The sequence below is a fragment of the Mycteria americana genome, unplaced genomic scaffold (genome assembly GCF_035582795.1).
Source record: "Mycteria americana isolate JAX WOST 10 ecotype Jacksonville Zoo and Gardens unplaced genomic scaffold, USCA_MyAme_1.0 Scaffold_46, whole genome shotgun sequence".
NCBI classification, from domain to species: Eukaryota; Metazoa; Chordata; class Aves; order Ciconiiformes; family Ciconiidae; genus Mycteria; species Mycteria americana.
Window position 1 is genome coordinate 455,680 of NW_027445633.1, and position 26,497 is coordinate 482,176.

The 26,497-nt window shown below is 52.7% G+C and overlaps 1 protein-coding gene and 2 pseudogenes across 1 annotated transcript; 2 read left to right on the forward strand and 1 right to left on the reverse strand.

The window, feature by feature from the left end:
- The first annotated feature begins 937 nt into the window (after window positions 1-937).
- LOC142403867 (olfactory receptor 14J1-like) lies at window positions 938-1,869 on the forward strand (annotated as a pseudogene).
- A 9,018-nt stretch (window positions 1,870-10,887) lies between these two features.
- On the reverse strand, window positions 10,888-11,922 carry LOC142403868 (olfactory receptor 14C36-like; annotated as a pseudogene).
- Window positions 11,923-23,228: 11,306 nt separating this feature from the next.
- Window positions 23,229-26,173, forward strand: LOC142403869 (olfactory receptor 14J1-like). The gene is made up of 2 exons (XM_075490168.1): window positions 23,229-23,797; window positions 26,131-26,173. The coding sequence occupies exons 1-2, from the start codon at window positions 23,229-23,231 to the stop codon at window positions 26,171-26,173; spliced, it is 612 nt and encodes a 203-aa protein (XP_075346283.1).
- The last annotated feature ends 324 nt before the right edge of the window (window positions 26,174-26,497 follow it).

The following is a 26,497-nucleotide window of genomic DNA, read 5'->3' on the forward strand; positions in this document are numbered from 1 at the left end:
GGCAATGCAGTCTGTGTCATTCCCCAGCGAATGAGCTGACTCTCCCTTACTGAGATACCATCATTAGGACCCTTGGGTATCTCCTTGGGGTGTCTTTCCAAGCACTGAGGTGCCCTCCAGGATGCAAATCTGTCCTATAGCATCTTGGCGTTACCTGAATGCCCCATGGAGAAGCACAGAGATGCTATGACGGAGGAAATGCTGCTGGGTTGCTGAAATGAACCCTGTGTGTCCTTGGGTACAAGTGGGGTGCTGAGACCTTGAGAAAAGGTGAGACACATAGTGCTCGGCAGTGGATTTCTCTGCTCTCAGCAGTGCCTGGTGTCTTTTCAGGTTAACATGTGAGTGTGATTACCCTCTGTCTCAGAAAGGGACAAGCAGAGGGCAGCTGGGAACAAGACAGAGGGACAGAGCAGCTCCCCTCACTCTGCACTAACCAACACGCAATCCTCTGGCCTCGCAGGGCTCCCTTTGCTCTCCCTGAGTGCAGCAGAAATGATGAGGGTTTCTGAAATCCCAGAAAACCTCCAGCTGAGATGGGAGAGAGCTGTGAAAAACCCTCTCTCTCTCAAACACTTTTGCGATTGTGGTTTCTTAGCAATGGCAGTGCAGATGCTGACAAGCCCTTCTGCATTGGGAGCAGTTTTATCTGACAAATTCAACCACCAGGACTGCCCACACCATTCCCATGAACCCACTGCTGCAGAGCAGGGCTGACTCCACGGCAGCCAGCAGGCAGAGGCCCTGCTCCTCCTGGCACACTCAGCCAGCACCACCCACAGCTCCAGCCACAGAGCTGAATGAAGGTCTCATAGAAATGGAGAAGGGGCAGGGAGTGCGTAGTATGGAAATGGCTTTGGTTTCCCTCAGAGAAGTCTCCCCTAACTTGTCACTGTCCTTTCCTCCTTGTTCAGTACTCCACACCCAGAGGTAGCAGATGTCCAACAGCAGCTCCATCACCCAGTTCCTCCTCCTGGCATTTACAGACACACGGCAGCTGCAGCTCTTGCACTTCTGGCTCTTCCTGGGCATCTACCTGGCTGCCCTCCTGGGCAACGGCCTCATCATCACTGCTGTAGCCTGCGACCACCGCCTCCACACCCCCATGTACTTCTTCCTCCTCAACCTCTCTGTTCTTGACCTGGGCTCCATCTCCACCACTCTCCCCAAATCCATGGCCAATTCCCTGTGGGACACCAGGGCCATCTCCTACACAGGATGTGCTGCCCAAGTCTTTTTCTTCCTCTTCTTGATCACAGCAGAGTATTCTCTCCTCACAGTAATGGCATACGATCGTTATCTGGCCATCTGCAAACCCCTGCACTACGGGACCCTCCTGGGCAGCAGAGCTTGTGTCCACATGGCAGCAGCTGCCTGGGGCAGTGGGTTTCTCAGTGCTGTGCTGCACATGGCCAATTTTCCATACCCCTCTGCCAAGGCAATGCCCTGGACCAGTTCTTCTGTGAAATCCCTCAGATCCTCAAGCTCTCCTGCTCATGTTCCTACCTCAGGGAAGTTGGGCTTATTGTGTTTTCTTTCTGTTTTGCATTTGGCTGTTTTATATTCATTGTGCTGTCCTATGTGCAGATCTTCAGGGCCGTGCTGAGGATCCCCTCTGAGCAGGGACGGCACAAAGCCTTTTCTACGTGCCTCCCTCATCTGGCTGTGGTCTCCCTGTTTCTCAGTACTGCCATCTTCACCTACCTGAAGCCCCCCTCCATCTCCCCCCTATCCCTGGATCTGGTGATGGCAGTTCTGTACTCGGTGGTGCCTCCAGCAGTGAACCCCCTCATCTACAGCATGAGGAACCAGGAGCTCAAAGATGCACTGAAGAAGCTGATTCAATCAGTCGTCTTTCAGCAGCAATAAGCTGCCTCCGTCTCTTCACCAGCGATATCCAGCATATCTGGGGAACCTCCTCTGCTTTCAGTATTTTATCTGTGATGATCATATTTGCCCAGAAATGTCTGCATCCCTTCTGCTTCTCCAGAGGCATGAACCCACTCTGTCTGAACCAGAGGTCTTTGCACATGTGTCTGGCACAATGGCACAGCTGCCCTCCCATGTCACATCACTTTAATAAAAGGGTGTTTCCTCAGTGCCGGTGTCTGGAGGTCTGGCCCTTCTTCCAAAGCTGAGGTCAGGAATGGACTGAAGAAATTGTCCCTGTAAGGCCATGCTGCTGTGCTTGGGTTCTCCATGGGCTGAAGGAAGGAGGGCATGGGATGATGAATTAGGGAAGGAGACCTGGACTGAGCATTCCCTTGTGGGTGCCAGTGCCCCTGGAGATGGTGATGATCAGCAGGGATCTTCCTGGGACTGTCTCCCCATGGCTCTCATGCACCACAGCCTGCTGGCTCTGCAGAGCAGCACCACCAGCTTGGGGCCCTGCAGGGAGCATGGGAAGGAGACAGAAGCATGCGATCAGGCCAGCACAGACACAGTCCCCTGGGGAAAGGCTCTCTAGAGGCATGGATGATCCCTGCAGAAGAGCAAAGGCACAACTCTCTAGTTCCAGGGGGAAACTGATGACACAGAGAAACTTATTTCTGCATGCAGCAGCTTGGGACAGGCTGCTCTGTCACTGGGGCAGCAGGAGCAGCCAGAGGAGTCCCAGGGCAGGAGCCTTGTGCTGGGGAGAGGGCCTGGCACAGAGGGGCTGCCAGCAGTGGCCAGTAAGGATCTCCTGGAGAAAAGAGCAGGGGGACACAGGGAGACACTGGCCTCTGTCTCCTCATGCTCCAGCCCTGTGGCGTATGGGGAGGCTGACCCTCCTCTGCCCCCCAAGGGCTGCTGTGCCCTTCAGAGGGGCTGGGGCTGTGCTGTGGGTGCTCAGAGCTCTGTAGCACCCTGCGGTGGGCACTGCCATGGGGCCAGCCCAGCCTGGAGTGTTGTATTGCGGAATTAGGAAGAGGGGTTGGGCTTGGTTAGAAAGTGCCCAGCAGAGGAAAACGCCAGTGTAGAGCTAAGCTGTGTGAGTGTGCAGGGTGGGGGCACACAGCAGGGTGCTCATAGTACAGGAGCAGGTGTCATGGTGAAGGAAGCATCAAAGGTGCAGAAGAGAGGAGCCCAATCTGTGCCATGTTCCCTGGGGGACCCAGGAACCCAGGGGAAGCTGTCCCAGAATGACTGTCCCAGGCTGGTCCCACACCCCGGCCATTTCCACCTCTGGCCATTCACTCCAGTCCTGAGCAGTGACCTTTGCTGCATGGTCACCTCTGGCCTCCTCTGGGGCTCAGGGATACCCAACTCCACTGCCATTATCAACAAAAAGGAAGCTACTTTCACTCTGAGACTCATCACACACTACGTCCCATTGCTTTTGCCACAGCTGGGCTGCCAGCCAAGCCCGTTCTCAGACAGCTCCAGCTAGGTGAGGTGCTCACAGCCCTCCTTCAACAAATTTTGAAAATCTCCATTGATTGAGAGGTCACCAACTGGCCTGGGTCCTTGCTCCAGTGTTTGGCTCTCAGGGATTTCTCATAATCCCAGCACTCTCAGCTTCTCTTTGTGGGCAAAGAAGAGTTGACTTGCGGAAGATCAGTTTAATTTATTGCCAATTAAAATACATTTGGAAGGTGAGAAACTATGACAAAAATATTAAAGACCATTCCCCAACCCCCACTCCCCTTTTTCCCAGGCTCAAGTTCCTCCATTCCCAATTCTTCTACCCAGCCAAACCTGGAGAGGAGCAGGGGGGATTGGGAATGGGGGGTTATGGTCAGTACCTAACATTTCTGCCGCTCCTTCCTCCTTACATTTTTTCTCTGCTCCAGCAGGGGTCCTCTCCACGGGATCCCACAGTATTTGCAATCAAGGCAAATATTGTCATGGATGGAGACTCCACACCTTCTCTGGGAAACATCTTCCAGTGTTTGACCACCCTAACGGGCAAAAAGTGCTTTCTTGTGTTCAGATGGAATTTCATGAGTGTATGGCTGTGTCCATCACCCCTTGTCTTGCCACTGGGAACTACTGAGAAGAGCTTGGCTCCCTTGTCTTCTTTGCCCCATCCCATCAGGTATTTACACTCATTAATAAGAGCCCCCCCCCGAACCTTTTCTTGTCTAGGCTGAACAGTCCCAGCTCTCTCAGACTTTCCTCCTACAAAAGATTCTCCCGTCCCTTAAAGCAGCTTTGTGGCCCTTTTCTGGACTTGCTTTAGTAGGTCAACAACTTTTCTGGAGGTTAGACCAGACGACCTCCAGAGGTGCCTTCCAACGTGAACCATTACATCATTCTGTGATTCTGTAGTTCTCCTCCAGGACCCCAGGGTCCTTCTCTGCAGAGCTGCTAGCTAGCCGGCTGGCCCCCAGCATGATATCCACAGTCTGGCTGGATAGAAAGTCCCACAGGGACTTTCTTAGCAGCAGCTTTTCCTTCTTGGAGATCGGCTTTACCTCTGTCACAGGTCCCACAGTGCTGCAGAGTCACCTGGGACAGCAAACCCCTCTCCTGCCAGGACTGCACAGCCCAGGCCTGTTTCTCTCTGGCCTTGGGGACTGCAGCTTTTGCCCTCGTTGTGGGAACCTCGTTCATCATTGTCTTGCCACCTGCCATCCACTCCAGCACTCCTCTGCTGGGAAGCAAAGCCTTTTCACACAAGGGGTCCCAGGCTCTTGGTACCAGAATCCCATGTGACAAGTGTGCCCTTGGCCCTGGTGCCCCAGCTGAGGGGCTGCAGCCCAAATGTGCACCAAAGCCCACAGCCTGGGGCACAGACAAGAGGAGCTGGAGCCCTGTGTGCCATCAGAAACCTGTAACCGCAGTGGAGTAAGAGCTGAGATGGGGAAGGACAGCTTCCACGGCTTTTGTGGTGGATGGAGATACAGCATATTTAGGTGAGACCGACAGGGAAGACAATGAGGGGGGATGTCCTGTGTGATGAATGGGCTACTCCGATATGTGGAGCTCCTCTATGGGACATGCAACAGGTTAGGTGGGAGCTTGTGTGTGTGGGTCAAAGGAAAGGCCAGAAAGGATGACACTGGGCTAGAAGTTAGTTGTGGATTGACCACGGCCAGCAAATAATCACCCATGGAGTTGCTTGCTCACTCCCCCTCTACACCCCCAGTGGGATGGGGGAGAGAATCAGCAGTGTAACAGCAGGAAAAGAGAGAGGAAAAGAAAACCCAAGAAAAACAAGTGATGCAAAGGAAGACAATTGCTCACCACCAACCGACTGATGTCCAGCCAATCCCCAAGCAGCAGCCCCCCTGCCAACCACCACCCTCTACCCCCACCCACTTTTATTGCTGAGCATGATGTCATATGGTCTGGAGTATCCCTTTCGTCACTTGGGGTCAGCTGTACTAACTGTGTCCCCTCACAACTTTTTGTGCACCCCCAGCCTACTCGCTGGTGGGGCAGTGTGAGAACCAGAAAAGGCCTTGATGCTGTGTAAGCACTGCTCAGCAGGAACGAAAACATCCCTCTGTTATCAACACTGTTCTCATCACAAATCCAAAACACAGCCCCATACAAGCTACTATGAAGTAATTTAACTCTATCCCAGCCAAAACCAGTACACGTGGCCTTTGTCCTTCATCCATTCCCTGAAGTTCCTGACAGGACAGTCCTCCCGCCTGTCATGTCTCCCCTGAACGGCTTCCCTAAGGCACAGGAATGTTCCTCCCCATTTAGAGTCATTGGCAAATGTGGTGAGAGTTGCCTCCTCCGGGTCATGGATACAGATGTTAAACTGCAAAGGGCCCGGAAAAGTCCCTTGTGCTGCCCCATGATGCCCCAGTACGTCCCACTGGCCTCCAGGTAGGGTATGACCCCTTCACCACTGCTCTCTCAGCCTCATCATCTCTCCCTCAGCCTCATCTCAGCCCAACTGGTCTTTCACCCATCTGTTTTTCTGCCCATCCAGACGTAACTTGGGTACGGGAATATTGAGGGAGACCGTGCCAAAAGTCTTGCCTAAGCTGAGGTGAACTATGGCCACTCTTCTCTCCTTACGCACAAATGCAGTTCCTTCATCATGAAGCAATCAGGGTGGTGAGGCATGGTTTACCTTTGGTAAGTCCATGCTGATGGTTCTTGGACACATTCATCTCATCTGGGTTCCCAGAAATTTCACCCAGGAAGACTCTCATTGATGGCACACGCCTCACCAACGTGACCTTGTACAGCCTGTGGTGCCTGCGGTTGCACTTTTGGCCTCTTTCAAAGATGGGTGCAACACTTGCTTGTCCTCACTCACAAGAGACCTCTACCAATCCCGTGACATTTCAAAAGGGATATTACAAAGACATATTGATCTTCCAGTGGAACTTCTTTACCGCTATTCTGCCTGTTATATATCTCTACGGTGTATTTAATTTCTCTAGTCTTTCATATATTTGACCATATAAATGGTGATATTTGATACAATGACCATTTCTAAAGTCATCTTTCCAGCAGACTGTCTAGACAAAGGCACTCTCCATTACGCTCCAGTTTTCTCCTCCCCTTACTCTTTGTTCATTCACATTCCTGTCACCCATCCAGCTGCTGCTGTGACAGCAGGGAGTTAAAAGCTTGCCCTGCATTAAGTAGACTATTTGTCTCTCTAGCCAACTCCTTAACTGTCTATATTTCTAACTTTTTGTATCTTCCTCCCTACAACATTTCTCAAAAGACTATCCCTTGTGGAAAGGCAACCTCATTAGAGGCAGCCTGTAGTAAGCATGTGGTTGCAGGGTGTGCTTTATTGTGGAAGAAAATTTATCATGGTTTATTTTCCTTTGCTTGCCAATAGGAAAAACAATCTGTGCCTGTGTGCAGCCAGTTCTCTAAGGAAAGCAGGTGGGAGTTGGCACAAAGGAGCTGTACCATCCAGCTGCAGCCCTCACTGGAGAAGTCTGATGTAAGGAAAAGATGCAGGTGGGCAATGAGATAAATGGTGGGGTTGGGGAGGTGAGGTGGGAGGGTGCCCATACTGTGTCAGACCTCAAGGGACAGCTTCCCCTACCAGTCCAGACCTCCTTAGGAGAGACCCTGGATCAAGATCTACTGGAGAATGCTGCCATCACCTCGTCTCTAAACTGAAAAGTAATAAAATACAGACTTTTCAATTAAAACTTTTTATTAGAAGCTATATGAAATCTTTGTCTATAAGTACATTAGGAAACAGCCGAAATTATCTGTACAACTCTTGAAGACTTGAAGAAAATTAGAGGAAGGCACATTAGGGCTCATTAGGGCTTGCTTTAGTTTAATGAGCCCCATGGGGCATTTGGTGCTGAGTCCTGGAACCTCAGGTACTGAGAGGAGATTGCACAAACCTCTCAAAGAGTCAACACCAAAAGCCAAACCCAAAGTACCTTGAAGCATTAATGAGCCCCACTGAGGGCCATTACTGACAAAGCCTCCCCAGGGACTCGTTAGAGCAGACAACTGGAGGCCATGATGACAGGTAGGCAAAGGCACTGTGCAGGCAGCTGAGATGCTGAGAAAACCCTGGCTTTGTTCTATGAAGCAGAAAGGCCAAGCTCTGACCCCCAGCCCCGGGGAAGGCAGCTCCTGTCCTTCACACAGTGCTCAGGGCTCTTCCTGGGACAGTGGGATGTGGGGTGTGTGGTGCTGAGGGAAGGACAACGCTATGACAGTTCCCAGCCCTGCTGCGGTTGTGCAAGGAGGCAGTGAGGCCCCAGTGCCTTAGGACAACAAGTCTCCTCATAGGCCTTGGTGGCACAGGCGATTGCCATAGTCAAGGGGAAAAAACTTGGGTTCTCTTGATGACTTCCAGCCTTGCCAGCACTCTTTGCCATCTCCACCACAGGTTGTCCTACGCTGTCCCACAGCTGCTTCTTTTGCCCTGCAGGCTGGAGACACCCATCTCGCTTCCTCACTTTGCTCTCACCCCGACATTTCCATACATTCACTGAAATCTGTCCACCCTCACACTCTGTTCCTTGAAACACAAAGAGATGGACTGATCTCATACTCCTTCTGGAGGACTTCATGTACCACTGCACTACCCTTTGAGTGACATTTCTTCCTTCTCATGCCCAATCTCCACCATCCAAGCTGCACTGTGTGGCAGGGTTTCTCTCTCCTGCTGTTTCCTGCCTCCAAGGAGAGCTCCACCATCTGGGAAACAACCCTTCAAGCAGGCATCCCAACCCATCAGCCTTCTGCTGGCCTGTCACCTGACCACACACAAGTAACCTCATCATCTCCCAAGGCTGCTAGCCTTTCAGCTTCTCGGATAGACACGACCAAGCTGCGTGCCTGCTGCTGTCCCATCATGTACTCAGGCAGAAGAGACAGGACAACCAAAATGTAAGCCCCCTTCCTGGAGCGAGCCTAGGTCCTTCGGCAGAGGGGATCTCCCAGTCAATGTGCCAACCAGGTGCCTTCTGCTGGCCTGCCAGAGACCCTGGCAGATGTAAGCTTAAAAGCACATACCCCCGCCAGGAGTCAAGGGCTGAGCTATCAGCTGTTTCAGCAAGAAGAGACCTCACAGTCCCTTTCCCAGGCACATTCCTGCTGTTGGCCTATCACCTCCAGAGGCAGAAGTGACCTCACAGACCCCTTCACAGCCATTGGCTTCCTACTGGATTATGAGTTCCCGAGACACAACTGACCACGTGATACCGTACCCAACCATCATCCTCCTTGTGGCCCATTACCTGAGCAGATAAAAGTAAGCTTGTTTCATCACATTTATCTCATAGATTTCGTACCAACACTTTGAGTGAGAAATGTTTGTCAGAGGAACTGCTGCATTTATATTGGTGCCTTTTATATCTCTACTTCTGCCTCTCTGTTTTTCCTTCTTCCTCTGTCTGTTCTGCCTTCAGAAAGCTCTCCAAGGAAAAGATCCATTGAATCATAGAATAACTCAGGTTGGAAGAGACCCCTGAACATCATCCTGTCCAGCTGTCCTGCTCAAGGAAGCGTTAACCAGATGAGGTCGCTCAAGGGCTCTGCCCAGTTTGGCATCATCCACAAAGGAGCTGGAAAGGCACTCCGTCACATTGTACAGGCAGTTAATGGAGACATTCAGCAGTGTTGGCCCAAGTGCTTGCACTGAGGGATACCAATGTTAAGTGGCCGCCAGTAGGACTCTACCACGGGTGACATTTGGGATTGATCCACCAGCCAGCTTCCCACCCACTACATCATCCATTCCTTCAGCCCAGATATCACCAATCTGGCTGTAAAGAGGCTATGGCAGACCATGACATAAACCTTGCTAGGGTCCAGGTACAAAACATCCCCTTCTTTCCCCAACCCATACAGCTTCTGCAGTCCCTTTCTTGTCCTACAAGTACCTGGAAATGGCTGCAGGAGTATTTGGCCCATCACCTCTCAGGAACCGAGGTGAGGTTGACCAGCCTGTAATTCTCCCAATCCTCCTTCTTGCCCTTCTTGAAGAAAGGTTTGATGTCTGCCTTTTCCAAGGACCCCAGAACCTTTCTGACTGCTCTGACACATTTGAGGGCACAATCCAGAAAGGGTGACGTGAGCAGACAGGAGCATTTGCAATGACCTGTTCCAAGGCATGTGAGATGAATCTCACTGGGACAGTGGGGTTTGTTCCTGGAGTCACACACAGAAATGGCAGGGCCCTGTCAGGTGTCCACATCTCAGCTGAACTCATGCACTCCTCATGCACACAGGGGTGTTCAGAGGCACGAGTCCTTCCCTTGCACACGCGGAGGCAGTGCACTGCAGCAGGCACGGTGACTCTCTGGCCTCCTCTTGCCACTCCCAGAGGCTGGGAGGCACCTCAGCCCTGCGGTGTATCGCCCTGCTCTGCACCTCTCTGAGATGCCCCATGGTTTGAGGAATGGACACAGGGACCTCGGTTCACAGAAGCACATCCCAGTGCTGCATTCAGGTGGTTGGTTTCCCAGGGGACGTTACTCTCAAAGGGAAGTGACCTCGAGGCACTGTCTGTCCCACTGGCCTTCATGGCACCTCTAGGAATGGCTGATGGCATTTGTGCTCACTCGGGTTCACCTCCCCACACGCACACCATGTGCATGCTTAAGTCTCCTCTGAACAATGCAAACATGGACTTCTGACCTAGTCATTTGGTGTCCCTCCGTGGATGGACAAACAACCTCTCTGAGCTGGGGTGAGAGGCCAGTGCTGGGAATGGTGGTTGCAAGGGGCTGGTCTGTGAGGATTGTCCTGGGGCACCTTGCCCAGGGTGTCCAGCAAACAAGGTCACAGACCAGCCCCTGCTCTGCTGGTCCTTCAAGTCTGTCCCTGGAGGCCTGGCTGTGCAAGGGACACTGCTGCGTGCCCCCACCCTGCACACTCACACACTTTAGCTGTTCACTGGTGTTTTCCTCAACAGGGCACTTTCTTGAGCTTGTTCTTGACAGCAACTTTGAAAGAAGACCTAAGCCTTCAGGCACTGTACTCAGGAGATCACCTTTCTTTATGGAAACACTGTTATGGAGGCCAGAAGTGTCACAGAAGTGCCCATTGCCTGTCCCTGCCTGCGGTCACAGGACTGCCACGCAGCACGGCTGTGACCAAGCTGCCAGAGCATTCAGGCCTTACACCAACGCAAGGGATCAGAAAGAGAATGTGGAAGCGGAAAGAGAAGAGCCCTGGAAGAGCAAGCGCTGGTGCTCCCTTGCAGTGCTGCCATGCCGGGACTCTTGTCCGCTCCAACTCGGCACACAGAAACTGACCCTGCAGCTCCAAAATGGCCTTGGAGGAAGGATCTCAGGAAAAAAAAAAGTCACTGAAGGGCCTTTTATTTTGTTTAAACACATAGAAATCACAGCTCCTCATTTACTCAGACAATCGGTCAGAAAAGAAAAGCATAGAGTGAATTAGAACAGGGAAGACAATATTCTCACAAGTGAAAAACCAGCACAAACTACAAAAAATACAGAAGACAGACGGGGCCTGTAATGGGTTACATTATAACTGCTATGCACAAGAAGTTTGTTGCTTCAGAAAAAAAACCATTATCAGTTTGCACACTGCATCCTTGAGCTCCTGGTTCCTCATGCTGTAGATGAGGGGGTTCACTGCTGGAGGAACCACCGAGTACAGAACTGCCACCACCAGGTCCAGGGATGGAGAGGAGATGGATGGAGGCTTCATGTAGGCAAATGTGCAAGTGCTGATAAACAGAGAGACCACAACCAGATGAGGGAGGCACGTGGAAAAGGCTTTGTGCCGACCCTGCTCAGAGGGGATCCTCAGCACGGCCCTGAAGATCTGTGCATAGGACAGCACAATGAAAATAAAATATCCCAACACTGAACAGGCACTAACCGCAAGAAGACCAGCTTCCCTGAGGTAGGAACATTAGCAGGACAGCTTGAGGATCTGAGGGATTTCACAGAAGAACTGGTCCAGGGCATTGCCTTGGCAGAGGGGTATGGAAAATGTATTGGCTGTGTGCAGCACAGCGTAGAAGAAACAACTGCCCCAGGCAGCTGCTGCCATGTGGACACAAGCTCTGCTGCCCAGGAGAGTCCCGTAGTGCAGGGGTTTGCAGATGGCAATATAGCAGTCGTAGGCCATGATGGTGAGAAGACAATACTCTGCTGACATCAAGAAGACAAACAGAAAGACCTGGGCAGCACATCCTGTGTAGGAGATGGCCCTGGTGTCCCACAGGGAATTAGCCATGGCTTTAGGGACCGTGGTGGAGATGGAGCCCAGGTCAAGAACAGAGAGGTTGAGGAGGAAGAAGTACATGGGGGTGTGGAGGCGGTGGTCACAGGCTACAGCAGTGATGATGAGGCCGTTGCCCAGGAGGGCAGCCAGGTAGATGCCCAGGAAGAGCCAGAAGTGCAAGAGCTGCAGCTGCCGTGTGTCTGTAAATGCCAGGAGGAGGAACTGGGTGATGGAGCTGCTGTTGGACATTTGCTGCCTCTGGACATGGGGCATTGTCATAGGAGAAGAAGACAGTGACAAGTTAGGGGAGATGTGTCTGACCGAAATCAAAGCCATTTCCCATAGACCCTCCCCCTGCCACACACAGACACCCTTTCCTTTTTCTTGGAGACCTTCCTTCAGCTCTGTGCTTGCAGCCCTCCTTGGTGCTGGCTGTGTGTGCAATGAAGAGCAGGGCATCTGCTCATGGGCTCTTGCTAAGTCAGCCCCACTCTGCAGAAGTGGGTAGGGGCAGGGACCAGTCCTGGTGTTCAACTTTGTCCTGTGAAACCACTGCTAACGCAGAAGGACCTGCCAGCATCTGCACTCCCAGTGCTGAGGAACGGGAATGGTAAAGGCAGTTTAAGAGCTCTAAGGTTTTTTACAGCTCACCCCCACCTCCCCTGGCGAGTATTCTTGGATGTCAGAAACCCTCAGCATTTCTGCTGCCTCAGGGAGAACGGAGTGGGTGCTGTGAGGCAAGACGTTTGCCTGTGGATTAGTGCGGAGTAAGGGGAGCTGGTGTCCTGGTCTCTCTGTCTAATTCCCAGTTTCCCTGGGCTTACACCTTTCTGAGATGGAGGAGGATCACACGCCCATGTTACTCTTGAAAACCACCAGGCACAGCAGAGAGCAGACGGATCCACCACAGACCACTAAATGTCTAACCTTTTCTCAAGGTCTCAGCACCCCACTTCTAGCCAAGGACACACAGGGCTCATTTCACAAACCCAACAGCATTTTCTCTGTCGTAGCATGTCTCTGCTTCTACGTGGGGCTTTCGGATAACACCAAGATGCTATAGGACAGGTTTGCATCCTGGAGGGAAGCTCACAGCTTGGAAGGAAACCTCAAGGAGATACCCAAGCGGCCTAATGATGGCATCTGAGTAAGGGAGATTCAGCTCATCCCCTAGATGATCTGACTGCATTGCCCACAGCCCCACAGCTTAGAGGAAAGCTGGGACACTGGTTCCCATGGACACAACTGCATGACACACAAGATCAGTGTGTGACTCTGCACCTGAAACTCCACTTCCCCAGACAGCCTGACAGCAAGAACAAGATAACACTAACAATATCACAGACAAGTGGAGAAACAAGGAAAAATGCAGTGAGCTTAGAGAGGCAAAGGGAGAGTCAGCCGGGCACTCAGGACAGCGTTACCCTCACCCAGCTGTGCACAACACTTCCCAGACACCAACATTGCCAGGCAGTTGCTCTCAGCCCTGTGCTCTGCAGAGGGACATGGGCACCTGGCTGGAGAGCTGCAGCACGGCTCTGCTGGAGCTCTGGCTGCAGAGGAGGTGGTTCACGCCTTGGACCCCACAGCCCTGAGGGCAGAGGCTTTCCTGGGTGGGAGAGGAGCGAGGGAGCTTGCTCAGGGGAAGGGGTCTGCATTGGAAGGGGTCATAGGGAGATTTCTGAATTCTCCCTCCCACAACATTTCTGGTTTTCATTTCCTCTCATTCCCTGATCATATCTTTGCTGCCTGGAGATTTTCCTCCTGGGAGGTGTTTCCCTGTCCCATGTCTTTCCCTGTCAGTGCTCACAGATGCCATCCCAACCTCTGTGCACTCCCCCTGGCCCTACAGAAACCTGCCTGTTTGCAGGGCACTGGCTGCATGCATGGTCCTGTTTGCAGGTGGAACAGCGCAGGTAAGAAACACCCTGATGGGTCCAGCAGAGGTGATGCTGGTGCTGTCCATAGGCAGAGGAGCGGCTGAAGGCATGTTACGAGGCTTCTGGCAGACCTACTGATCACTCAAAGTTACAGCTCAGGAGTCTCAGTGACTTGTCAAAATTCAGAAATCCTTTATCATTTATTGCCTCCCATTCCCCAACAGTAGGAAATTGAAAACAGACTGAGGAAAGTTCCTTATCTTTATAGAAATCCTTGTTTTGACCTTCTCCTTGAAAACTCCTATTGGAAATATTCTCGAGGTGACCTGAAGCTCTGAGCAGCCCTGACCCATGCAGCACCCTCTCAACAGCAGAAGGACCCTGCCTTGCTGGGGGTCACTCTTTCCACCCACAGCTTCTCCCCACAGCACCCTGGGGAGCTCCGCGGGCAGGCTGGGTGCTGACCCTGGCAGGCAGCAGAGTCCCTGCCCAGCACACAGCACCCAGGGGCACAGGGACCCTGCTCGGAAGGACAGCCCTGGGCACCCCTGCCTGCACAACCGGCTTCACACCCCTGCGGTTGTTCCTGGGAGAAGGCAGCCATCATGCCCTGTCCCTCTCATGGTGCAGTAGGGACTCCCTGCTCTGGAGCATGTCCTCCTCCTCTACACCAGAGAATCTCTGAGAGTTGTGCTTACAGATCCCATAGGCTGTGGGATGTGCCAGCTTTAGGAGAACCCTCCCGGAACCACAGCTGCATTGCACTGCAGCCAGAGACTTACCACATAAAGGGCTGTGAATATTTCTCCTCCAGTGAGCTTACAGCATCCTCCAAGCCCAGGCTGCCTTTAACCTCTCTCTGCCTCGCTCCTCTCCCCTCTGCACCTGCAGGCAGTGCCCTCAGCCCTGCTGCCCTTTGCAGAGGAGCTGCTCCTGGGCAGAGCTGTCTCTCTGCAGCGCTGCCCGCTTGCCAGGAGCTCCCTCCATGCCAGGAGCCCAGCCCAGCTCAGCAGCAGAGGACCAGCCCAAGGCAGCACTTTCTCTGCCCCCTCTGGGCTCCCTCCAGGTGTCCCTGGGGCTGCAGGGGAACCTGCTGGGAAACAGGCTGAAGGCAGCACTCAGGTTCCCTCCCTCAGCTGGGGAGACACACTTTTTTCCAGCTTTGTCATTTCACTATCCAGAGTCAGATTTAGGGCCTATAATCACTTTTCCTTATCCCATCATTAGACAGGACACCCAGACAGTGACAGGGAGGGATCTCCTGTACCCCTTCTGAGGGAATGGATTCAGCAGAGTCAACAGAGGCATCTCATCCTGGGTCTCTAGTCCTGGGGCTGGAAGGGGACCCAGCTCATTCCCATGAAGACCACAAACCCACAGGAGGTGGAATTCCTCTTGCCTCGCTTCAGGTGTGCACAAAATTAGCACCTGCATGTGAGCTCCTTGTCTCAGCTCCCATGCTCATTCCTAGAGATGGAGACCAGGGCTGAGGTTTTCAGACACAAACATCTGGTGACATTTGGGGTTCAGGAGGTGGTCCACAATACGTGCACAAGACTGCAAGCTCTAATGAAGCAGTTCATAGAGACAGGGCAGCATCTGGGGGCATCTTCTTGGAGGCTGATGGGAAATTAAATTGGGCAGCTGGAATGACAGCAGATGCCCAAATTTAGGACCACTATATTCCTTCTGTACAGGGCTGCCTATAGAGGCATTCACTGATCAGATGGAGTCATGCGGCATAGGGAGAGCTCTGTTTCTCTTTCACTTCACCATCAACTGTATTTTCTACACATCCTTCGAGTATAATGGCAGTTGTGTCAAATGCATCCCTTGCACTCCAATTGTCCAACCTAATTCAGGGCAGCTGAGTCTTAATTTACTATCCAGTTACAGGCCTGCAGAGATGCCAGGGGTGAGATGCCAGGGCTCACCCTGATCACGTGAGATGCCAGGGCTCTGCAGCACAACCACATGCAGCTGACATGGACAGCAGAGATCCTATACAGGAACCCCATCCCCATTCAAACTAGCTGTGCGACAGCCATCACCCAGGGCATCTCAGACAGATTCAGTGCCTTTGGGCCAGTGACTGAATCGCACCACTGCAGTCATGCACGGTTGTTCCCTTCTCTTTCCAGTGGATGCAGGGCAGTGCATGAATACAAAGCACATCACGCCAGGGTCTCCAGTCATGTGCATTCCCTCTCAAACTCTCCTGGGTCTTCTCTCCCCCATCGTTTAACCACCCCCTCCATGTCACAATCATGGATCATGCCAGTGATTTTCACAGTGTGCCTGAATCACAGGATGTCCAACGCCAAGGACATTTTCAACATCATCTCTTCCTTCCTGAGATCAGCTTCACCTCCACCGCGGGCCCTCAGGGCTGCAGACACAAGAGACAGCAAACCCCTCTCCTGCTCAGATGCAATGCCAAGCTCTGTTTCTCTCTGGCCTTGGGGAGAGCGGGCTTTGCTCTCTTCGTGGGCACCTCACTTCTTCTTCTCACTGCCATCTGCCATCCACTCCAGCATGTCTCTGCTCTGAAGCAAAGCCTTTGCGCAGCTGAGGGCTTGGGGGCTTGGTAGCAGCTTTCCCTGCTGCAAGTCTGCTCTCAGCCCAAATGTGCCCCAGCTGAGGTGCTGCAGCCCAGACATGCACTGATGCCTTCAGCCTGGGGCACAGAGAGGAGGAGCTGGGGCTGTGTGTGCAACCTCTTCATTCCACTTGGAGGGAAGAACAGCTGAGCCTGTTGGGACAGCTCACATGGCTGGGCTGCTGTGATGGGTGGGTACAGGATGATCAGGAGGCCAGAAAGGTCAGGAGGGAAGTGTCCTCAGTGTGAAGGAGCTGCTTAGGTGTGTGGAGCTCCTCTATGGGATGAACATGTTGGGTGAGCCCTTGTGGGTGAGGGTCCGAGGAGAGGCTGGTAAGGGTGACGTTTTGGTGGGAGACAAAGAACCCATTGAAGTCCCCCTGTGGACTTTAATTACCCTGGCATTCACTGGGAGGGGACCACAACAGCATGCAAACAGTCCTGGAGCTTTCTGGAGGGGCTCGGTCAAGACACAGCTTGGGACACAGGTCTTTATAGCACAGCTGCCAGATTGGTCATCTGTGGTGATGCTCATCTGCATGTGTTCCTCTCAAAGAAGGAAGAACTCTACATGGACTTGAAAACCAGTGTCAGCCTTGGCTGTCATGACCATGGAATAGCGGGGTCTCACCTCGCAAGGGGAAGGAGAATAGAAGAGTGCAGATGCCAGACCTCAGAGGAGCAGACTTTGGCCTGGTCTTGTGACTTTTAGTGGGGGAGCCCATGTGAGCAGCACAGATGGGCAGCAGAGCTCACTACAGCTGTGGTCTGACAAAAAGACGAAATGAAGATAATGTGTGGCTTAATTTGCTCAAGTTAGGTGTAGATAGGTGTGAGGTACTCTTGGCTTTTGTCTTCACCAGCAAGGTCACCCAGTTCCATGTACCGAAGAGGCAGAACCCCAGGCAAATCCAGCAGTGGATGGAGGTCAAGTCAGGGGTTTCCTAGGTAAGCTCAACCCTTCATAGTCCATTGGACCAGATGGGATGAATCCCAGGGTGTTGAGAGACCAGGCCCATGTCATAGCAGGGCTGCTCTGATACATTGTGGAAGGTCATCAGGAGAGAGAAGCAAAAAGCCAATCTGCATACATCTTCTAAAAAGACCCAAGGACTGAGCAGGGGAGTTATAGGCTGCAGCGACAGAGGCCAGGAGCTGCGTGGCTGGGCAGCAGCTCCCTGGAAATGGCTCTGGTGGTCCTGGAGTTTCATGAGGCAAAACAGGAGCCAGCAGCGAAGGCGGCCAACAGCATCCTGGGCTGTGTGAGCAGGAGCACAGCCAGAAGGAGTGATTATCCCCCTCTGCTCAGCACCTTTTACACCACACCCTGCACAATGACAGTGAGACAATGGCAAACAGGAACCAGTTCACTGGAGGGCCACTAAGGTGGTAACCCTCCCATTATCCTTCAAGTGTTTCTGTGATTTCCCTAAGAATGTCAGTATCTACAACAACAAACACAACAACAAAAGCATTAATCTGCCTCAATATAGGTATCTGCAGCGGAGCAATCTGCATCTGTGGTAGCCTCTCTGGGCAATTCCAATGGAATCAGTATTTGCAATAGACAGCGTGATACCCAGTCCACAAGTACATATATGAAGTGGTTCAGATGAAGGGCGGTCTTGCAAAAGTCACCTTTGTGTCCCCAGGTGGCATGGACACTGCTGATTTTTGTCTCCAGAGAGCGGCAGAGGCTGGATCCCCTTCTCAGGACAGATTCCTTGCGAGGAAGCCACAGGCATGGGGCTAGCTCACCTGGTTCTTACTGGCACTTCACTCAGCATCTGCTCTGCTCTATTTGGTGCATTTCTGTGACTACTCTTTCTGCACACACAGTCATACAGAGACAGCCGTTTCATAAAAGGTAGTGTACAAAAGGCCCTGCTGTGGCCAGGAAAGCTCACCGCGAGCTCTGGAGGCAGCAAGGAAGATTGTAAAAAGCATCTGGAAGATGCAAAATGCTCAAGGCCTCTTCTGAAGAGTGAGTGACCCGGAGCAGTAGTGCTTGGCCATGTGTAGGTGTGGGAGAGAGGGTTGGGGGATGTCAGTGAGAAACAAGGGGATGGCTGGTGGCTTTAGCAAATGCTCAAAACCATGTGTGAAACCAGCAATGGAAAGCAGGGGATGTCTGTGGGTGGAGGTTGAGGAAGAGGATAGCCCTGAGAAAGCAACAGGAAGGAAGGTCCCTCCTGTGCCAATCAGCGATGATAAAGATGTTTCCATCTTGTGTGCATGCCTCAGCCTGACAGATGGGGAATGCCCACTGCTGGGGGTGGCTGTGCTCCGTCATCCACATGAGCTCACCGTGCTGACCAGCACCCTTGGATGCAACCTCTCCAGTCCCACAGACTGGTAAGGGTGTAGTTTTTCTCAAGTAACCCCTGGCTTGATCCCCATCCAGCCCTGGTTGTTCTCCTCCAGAGTACTGCTTCAGAGCCCAAAGGTCTGGGAGAAATTGCTGGTATAACTGATGCAAAGAGGACACAGAGTATCTCAAATCTGTCTACACCTACTCTTACTAAATTCAGCAGTGATCCCACAGTCTCTCTCTTTCTTCTTTAACTGTTCCTGATGTAGTAACAGCTCTTCTTGGTTCCTGTTGCATTCACTTTCCAGTTTCAATTAGTTTATATAAGGATCATTGCTGTGCTTGAAGGATGCTGTCTTTGAAGACAAGATGTATCCAGGCACATTGGGAAAATGATTGGCCTGTTCCTTGACTGTATCATCAAGGGACTGAGTAAAGACTCTCGTGTTCACACAACACCTGCAGCTATTGGGTAGAGGAGGGACAGACCTTGCCTCTCTGATGGCATTTGATGACCGATGCCCCTGACGGATGGCAACAGTCAATGGCACACAGGCAGCAAATCGCACTCCCTGTGATGCTGTCTGGGGTGTCTGTTACACGTCTGCTCTGAATGGGAATTGCTTTCCTGTAAGTCCTCTGCTGTTCCTGCAAGCCCTGGCATCTCCCGTAGCTCTGTGGGCCTCGATTTGAACATTAAATTGAGTGGCTGCCCTAAATTCTGTTAGGCAACGTGGGGATGACCATGAGAAACCTGCCGGTGGAGTCAGTGGAGATCTGGTAAATACAGCAGAAGGAGAAGAAAGAGGCTGAGCTCTCCCTATGACACGGGACTCCAACTGTTCAGATGAGTAACTCTAGGAGCTGCCCTGAGCATAACAAGTTCAGCTGCCCATAACTTGGCAACCTTTCAGATGGCCAAAGGAAATTCTCAACAGCCTCCAAGAGGATGCCCCCAGATGCTGCCCTGTCTCTACGAACTGCTCCATTTCAGTTTACAGTTCCCTGCACATGTCTGTGACTACTTCTGGCACCTCAAGTGTCTGCAGACATTAGAATCTCACTCCTAGCATCCATCTGCACTGATGACCATGGGAGCTGAGACAAGGAGATCATATGCAGGTGCCTGTTCTGTGCATAGCTGGACTGAGGTGAGGAAATCCCACTTCCACCTCCTGTGGGTTTGTGGCAGGCATGGGAGGGAGTTGAGTCCCCTTCCAGCACCAGGACTACACACCCAGGATGAGATGCCTCGATTGACTCAGCTGAATCCCTTCCCTCAGAACAGGTAAAGGAGATTCCTCCCTGTACCTGCCTGGGTGTCCTGTCTAATGATGGAACGAGGAAAGGTGATTCTCATGGGCAAATTTTTTCCTCATCGCAGAAATGACAGTGCTGGGAAGAAGTGTCTCTCCGCAGGTGAGGGAGGGAACATGAGTGCTGCCTTCAGCCTGTTTGCCAGCAGGTTCCCCTGCAGCCCCAGGGACACCTGGAGGGAGCCCAGAGGGGGCAGAGAAAGTGCTGCCTTGGGCTGGTCCTCTGCTGCTGAGCTGGGCTGGGCTCCTGGCATGGAGGGAGCTCCTGGCAAGCGGGCAGCGCTGCAGAGAGACAGCTCTGCCCAGGAGCAGCTCCTCTGCAAAGGGCAGCAGGGCTGAGGGCACTGCCTGCAGGCACTGAGGGCAGACAAGAGAAGTGAGAAAGGTTAAAGGCAGTCTGGGGTGGGAGGAGAGGTGAGAGCTCACTGCTGGAGAAATCTTCACAGCCCTTGACACGGTAAGTCTCTGGCTGCAGGGCAATGCAGATGAGTCCCTGGAAGTGTCTGCTAGACCTGGCACATGTCACAGCTGATACGACCTGCCAGGATGGCTCTCCTGGCTTTCCTGGTGTGGAGGAGAAAGAGGACGTGCTCCAGAGGAGCACGCTGCCTGCTGCACCATGAGAGGGACCGGGCATGATGGCTCCCTCCTCCCAGGGATGGCTGCAGGGGTGCCAAGCTGGGTGTGCAGGCAGGGCTGCCCCAGGCTCCGAGCAGGGTCCCTGCACCCCAGGGTGCTGTGTGCCATGACAGGGACTCTGCTGCCTGCCAGGGTCAGCACTCAGCCTGCCTCGGGAGCTCCCCTCAGTGCTGTGGGGAGAAGCTGTGGGTGGAAGGAGGGACCCCCAGCAGGGCAGGGCAGGGTCCTTCTGCTCTCAAGAGGGTGCTGCATGGGTCAGGGCTGCTCACAGCTCCAGATCAGCCCCAGGGCATTTCCAAGGGGATGTTTCAAGAGGAAGGTGCAGGCAGGGGCTACCTGGAAAGGAAGGTGCTTCTCTTAGGCTTCAATTTCATGCTGTGGGGCTGTAAACCAAAAAGGAGCTGCTACTTCTGAGAAGTGACTGGGATTCTTGAACTGTTACGTGATCAGAAGGTCTGCTGGGAACCTCATAAACTGCCTTCACCTACCCCTCAGCCTACAGGCAGCACCAGCATCACCTCTGCTGGCAACATCACGGTTTGTCTGACCTGCTCTTTACCACCTTCAAGCAGGGAGATGTCCCTAGACACTGCCCTCCCACGGGGAGTGTTCTGTAGGGCAGAACTGAGTGCACAGACGGTGGGATGGGGTCTCTCAGAATTTGCTGTGAAGAAAACATTGTGGGGCAGGGAAGCAGGTGGAAAAGGCGCAAGAAGCAGAGGGCTGGGCAAGGAAGAAGAAGAGAAAACTAAACATAGTAATGTCATGGGAAGGAGAATGGGGAAAACTCCCTGTCACCCCCTCCAGTGTGGTCACCTTCCACTGAGCAAGCCCCCTTGCCTCCTCTCTGACCCAGCAAAGTCTCTGCCCTCATGGCCGTGGGGCACCAGGCATCAGCCGTCCCCTCTGCAGCCAGAGCTCCAGCAGAGGAGAGGTGCCTCTCTCCAGCCAAGTGCCCATTTCCCTCTGCAGAGCACAGGGACCGAGTGTGACTGCCGTGCAGCATGGCTGTATGTGAGGCTGTGTGCACGGCTGGTTACGGTGACGACTTTCCCAAGTGCCTTTGTCTCTCTTCTTGCCTCTCTTGGCAGAAGCATTGTGGTGCAGCTCCTTCATTTCCCACTTTCCCTCCTGTGCTGCTCCTGTTCCTGCCTTTGGGCTCCGTGGGGTTGGGGGAGTTTCTGACACTGACCCTTCAAGCCTTGCTAGGCAGGGGTGTGTGCGGGGGTGAGGTGTCCCAGCCCCCTTCTGTCCCGTGGAGTTCCAGGAACTGTGGCCTGTGGGCTTGTGAAACGAATGGCTCTCCCCAAAGGAGATCCTCTCTGCAGAACACTTGACCATTTCCCTGCAGTGTCCTGCCTGGCTGTGAGCTTGACACCAGACACAGCTGTCTCAGAGCATCTGTGTGATACCTGAGACACCCATAAAGGAGCCCCAGAGGTGCTAAGACTGTGGACATGGTCTTTAAAAAGCAGCTGTAGGTGGGCGTCCTGGTTTTGGCTGGGATAGAGTTATTTTTCTTCCTAGTAGCTAATATAGCGCTGTGTTTTGGGTTTAGGATGAGAATAATGTTGATAGCACACTGATGTTTTAGTGGTTGCTAAGTAATGTTTACACCAGTCGAGGACTTTTCATCTTCCCCTGCTCTGCCAGGTGCACAAGAAGCTGGGAGGGGGCACAGCCAGGATACTTGATCCAAACTGGCCAAAGGGCAATTCCATACCATATGACATCATGCTCAGTATATAAAGTGGGGGGAGTTGGCCAGGGGGTAGCGGTCGCTGCTCAGGGACTGGCTGGGCATTGGTCGGTGGGTGGTGAGCATTTGCATCACTTCTTTTTTTCCTGGGTTTTATTCCTATATCTCTCTTTTGTTGTTTTCCTTTTTGTTATATTTTTTAATTACTATTAATAGTATTATTATATTATTTTTTCTTTTTCCGAATTATTAGACAGTTCTTATCTCAACCCACAAGTTTTCTTAATTTTGCTCTTCCAATTCTCTCCCCCATCCCACCGGGGCAGGAGGGGAGGGTGAGCAGGCGGCTGTGTGGTGCTGAGTTGCTGACTTAAGTGAAGCCACGACAGTGGGCAGCTGAAAGGTGCCCTGCGTGTCCTTGCCTAGAAGGGGAGTGCTGAGGCCACTGTCAGTTGCCCTGTGAAAGAGGAACAAGTTTGGAGATCTGAGCTTTAAGTCTGGACTCCTCTACTCTCAGCAGGGTGCATTTTCTTTTAAGGGGAACATACCACTGCAATCATCCTCCAACTCAAGCACACGCAAGCGCAGGGCGTCTGGGAACAAGACCGATAGATAGACCAGCTCCCCACAGCCTGCACTGAGTGACAGTGAACCCTTTGCTACTCAGGTCTCATGATATAAAGGCTGAGGATTTCTAACTTTGAAGATGATTGCCCAGGTAGGACAGGAGTATCTGAAAGAAAATAAAGAAAATGGAAAAATGAAAGATTCTTGTTTTCTTCCTTGAAAACTCTGTCCTAACTTCTCACTCCTTTTCACTTCTTCAACAGCCCCCCATGCCCAGAGGCAGCAGATGTCCAACAGCAGCTCCATCACCCAGTTCCTCCTCCTGGCATTTGCAGACACGTGGGAGCTGCAGCTCTTGCACTTCTGGCTCTTCCTGGGCATCTACCTGGCTGCCCTGCTGGGCAACGGCCTCATCATCACTGCCATAGCCTGCAACCACCGCCTCCACACCCCCATGTACTTCTTCCTCCTCAACCTATCTGTTCTTGACCTTGGATGCATCTCCACCACTGTCCCCAAATCCATGGCCAATTCCCTCTGGGACACCAGGGCCATCTCCTATGCAGGATGTGCTGTACAGGTCTTTTTCTTTTTCTTCTTGATTTCAGCTGAGTATTGTCTTCTCACGATCATGGCCTATGACCGCTACATTGCCATCTGCAAACCCCTACACTACGGGATCCTCCTGGGCAGCAGAGCTTGTGTCCACATGGCAGCAGCTGCCTGGGGCAGTGGGTTTCTCTGTGCTGCGCTGCACACGGCCAACACATTTTCCATACCCCTCTGCAGGGGCAATTCCCTGGACCAGTTCTTCTGTGAAGTGCCCCAATTCCTCAAGCTCTCCTGCTCACACTCCTACCTCAGGGAAATTGGGCTTCTTGTCGCCAGTTTTATCCTTGCCCTTGGGTGTTTTGTTTTCATTGTGGTGTCCTATGTGCAGATCTTCAGGGCTGTGCTGAGGATCCCCTCTGAGCAGGGACGGCACAAAGCCTTTTCCACGTGCCTCCCTCACCTGGCTGTGGTCACCCTGCTTGTCAGTACTAGCCTGTTTGCCTACCTGAAGCCCCCCTCCATCTCATCCCCAGTTCTAGATCTGGTGGTGGCTGTACTGTACTCAGTGGTGCCTCCAACAGTGAACCCCCTCATCTACAGCTTGAGGAACCAGGAGCTCAAGGATGCCCTGAGAAAACAAATTCAATGGTTTCACCTTCAGCAGCAGTAAGCTGCCCATCTCTCCTCACTGGTTAATTATTTTTTTTCCCAGGATTATCATGTTCATACAGGAGTATTTGTATTCATTCCACACCTCCAGAAACATGGCCTGGCTGTACCTACCTTTGGGAAATGTGTCATCAGGGTGTCAGAGCTGGCTCCCTGAGGAGCATCTCTGTAATAAAAGGCTGTCTGCCCATGGCACCTCATGAAGGCTGGGCTCTTCTTTTTGCTGAAGTCAGGACTAGGCCCCAGGAACTGTGCTCACCATGGTCTGTTGCTGAGCTTGGTTCTCAGTGGGCTCACGGGGAGAGGGCACTGGGAGACATTTTGGGGAATGAGGGCTGGACTCAGCTCTCAGCTGTGGGTGCCCAGTGCTACTGGAGATGGTGAACGGGCCCCAAATTGCCTGCCCAGGGCTCTCCCACATGCAGCAGAGCTGAATGGTAGCTGTCCAGCTTTCTGGAGGGGGAACTGCAGTCCCCAGGACAGAAGAAGTCATCTACAGGGAAATGATGACCCTGGGGGTAGCAATCCCAAAAGAAGGGACCATCCAAGGTGGAGTCACCCAAAGGCACAGCAATATATTTAAGTATCCACAAGCAAACAAGGGCTCTGCCATCCCAGGGGAGGCCGTGGGGACCCAGCAAGATCAGCAAAAGGAGACTGGAGGGTGATTCATGTCTCATTCAGTAAAAGCCCAAGGATGGTTCAATGTGAACGCTGGAAAACATCCTGAGTCATGAGAAATGCTCTGAGCTCCTTCCACAGCTTTAGACCCCTGGCAAGGAGCTTGTGGCAGTGCCCAGTCTAGCAGGACCTGACCAGCAGAGCCAGTGTGGAGTCACTCCATGGTCCCACAGCCCACTTGCTCTGCAGAGCATCACTGCCAGCTTGGGGCCCTGTGGGGAGCATAGAGAAGGGGCTGGGAGCACCAGGCCGGCTCAGAGGAGGGATGGGGAGAGATCAGACAGGAGCTTACCAGGGCTGGAAACTGCCTTGGAGAAAAAAATGCTGGTGTTCAGCTACTCCAAGATAATACCGAGTGTTCGGCTATCCTAAAACGTGCTCACGATGCAGAGCCAGAAGTCCTTGCTGTCCTGGTGCTCCACCAGGCCTGGGAAGTGGCAGGAGAAGGATTGGTGTCCACCACTTGCCATCTCTTAGTGCCATTGTCCCCCCTGAAGGGTGGAATGAGGGGGAAGCTGGGACCCTGTGTCAGGGCTTGCACTGAAGGCAGTATTGACCCAGAAGCCACATCATTTTGCTGTGGTCCTTCAGTCCCTGTGCCCAGCACGTGTCCTTGATAGAACCTTCCCCACCCTGTGTGTCAGCCCTTACCCCTAAATTCACCCCCAGACAAGGCTCCTCAGCCAGGGCTGAGCTGGAGGGCTGAGGTCCAGTTGTGACCACAGGAAGGACAAGAGCTCTCCTGGGTCCTCTGCAGGGCTGGCAGCCTCTGTGAACCCCAGCAGAAAAGACAGCATGCAGTGGAGAACTTGGGAAAATGTAGGCCATCCCCGTGCCCATGGGGGCCCTCAAGAAGAGTCCATCAGTCCAGATATCAAGCCTGGCTTATTGCTGCATAAACAGCCAGGAGAAACTGTCCCAGGAACCTCATTCCAGGACCCCATCTCCCTGTACCAGCCCCAGCCCCCAACCAGGGAGAGCTCTCCCCCTTGTCACTATGGTGGTTCCAGGGACCCAAGAGACACCTGGGGGGGAGATGTTTGGTGGGCAGAGCCAACCCAGTGCTCTCAGCAGCTCCTCTGCAACCAGCACATCTCTCCATGTTCAGAACAGGACGCACTGCTGCTCATGGGCTCGGGGTCTCTTGGGTGCTGCAGCCACTGGCACTGCCTGCTGGCAGCTCCCAGACTGAGGGCTGAGCTTTGGTGCCCTGCAACACAGCCCCTGCTAGGCTTGTGCTGCTGGTCACAACCCTCTGAACATGGTTATTCTGTCAGTTCTCAGTCCACCTCAATTTCCACTTATCTAAACTATACTTCATCAGTGCATCCAGGAGAATGCTAGAGGAGACAGGCTGACAGCTCCCAAGATCCTCCTTCTTGCCCCTCTTGGAGACAGGAGTGACATTGGCTTCCTTCCAGTCCTCAGGAACCTCTCCCAGTAACCATGACCTTTAAAAGAGAATCGAGAGTGGCCTCGCAGTGTCATTGGCCAGCTCCCTCAGCACTCGTGGGTGCATGCCCTCAGTTCCCATAGGCTCAGGTATGTTCACTTTGTTTAAATGTTCCCTAACCTGATACTCCTGCACCAAGGGTAAGTCTCCCTTATTCCACATTTCCCCCTGGTCTCAGGGCCCTGGGATGCCTGAAGGCCGGTCCTATCAGGAACGACTGAGGTGAGGAAGACATTGACTGTCTGGGGCTTTTCCATATCCTGGACCATATACCACGTACATTTTCCTTAGTCTTCCTTTTGCTCTTTATGTAGTTGTAGTGGTTTATGTAGTGCTTTATGTAGTTTATGTGGTTCAATTGCAAGAGCAGGAAGACCAGGGTGTGAGAACATGAGGCTTCTTCCACTGGCCTGAAGAAGGGCTCATCTCCTTCTTCCTGATCAAGCAGTCAACAACAGACACCCACTGAAAGGTCACCCATGTTGGTCTGCCTGCTAATCCTAACCCACAAGCTCTTGACAGGCTCATCATCTATCCCAAGGCAG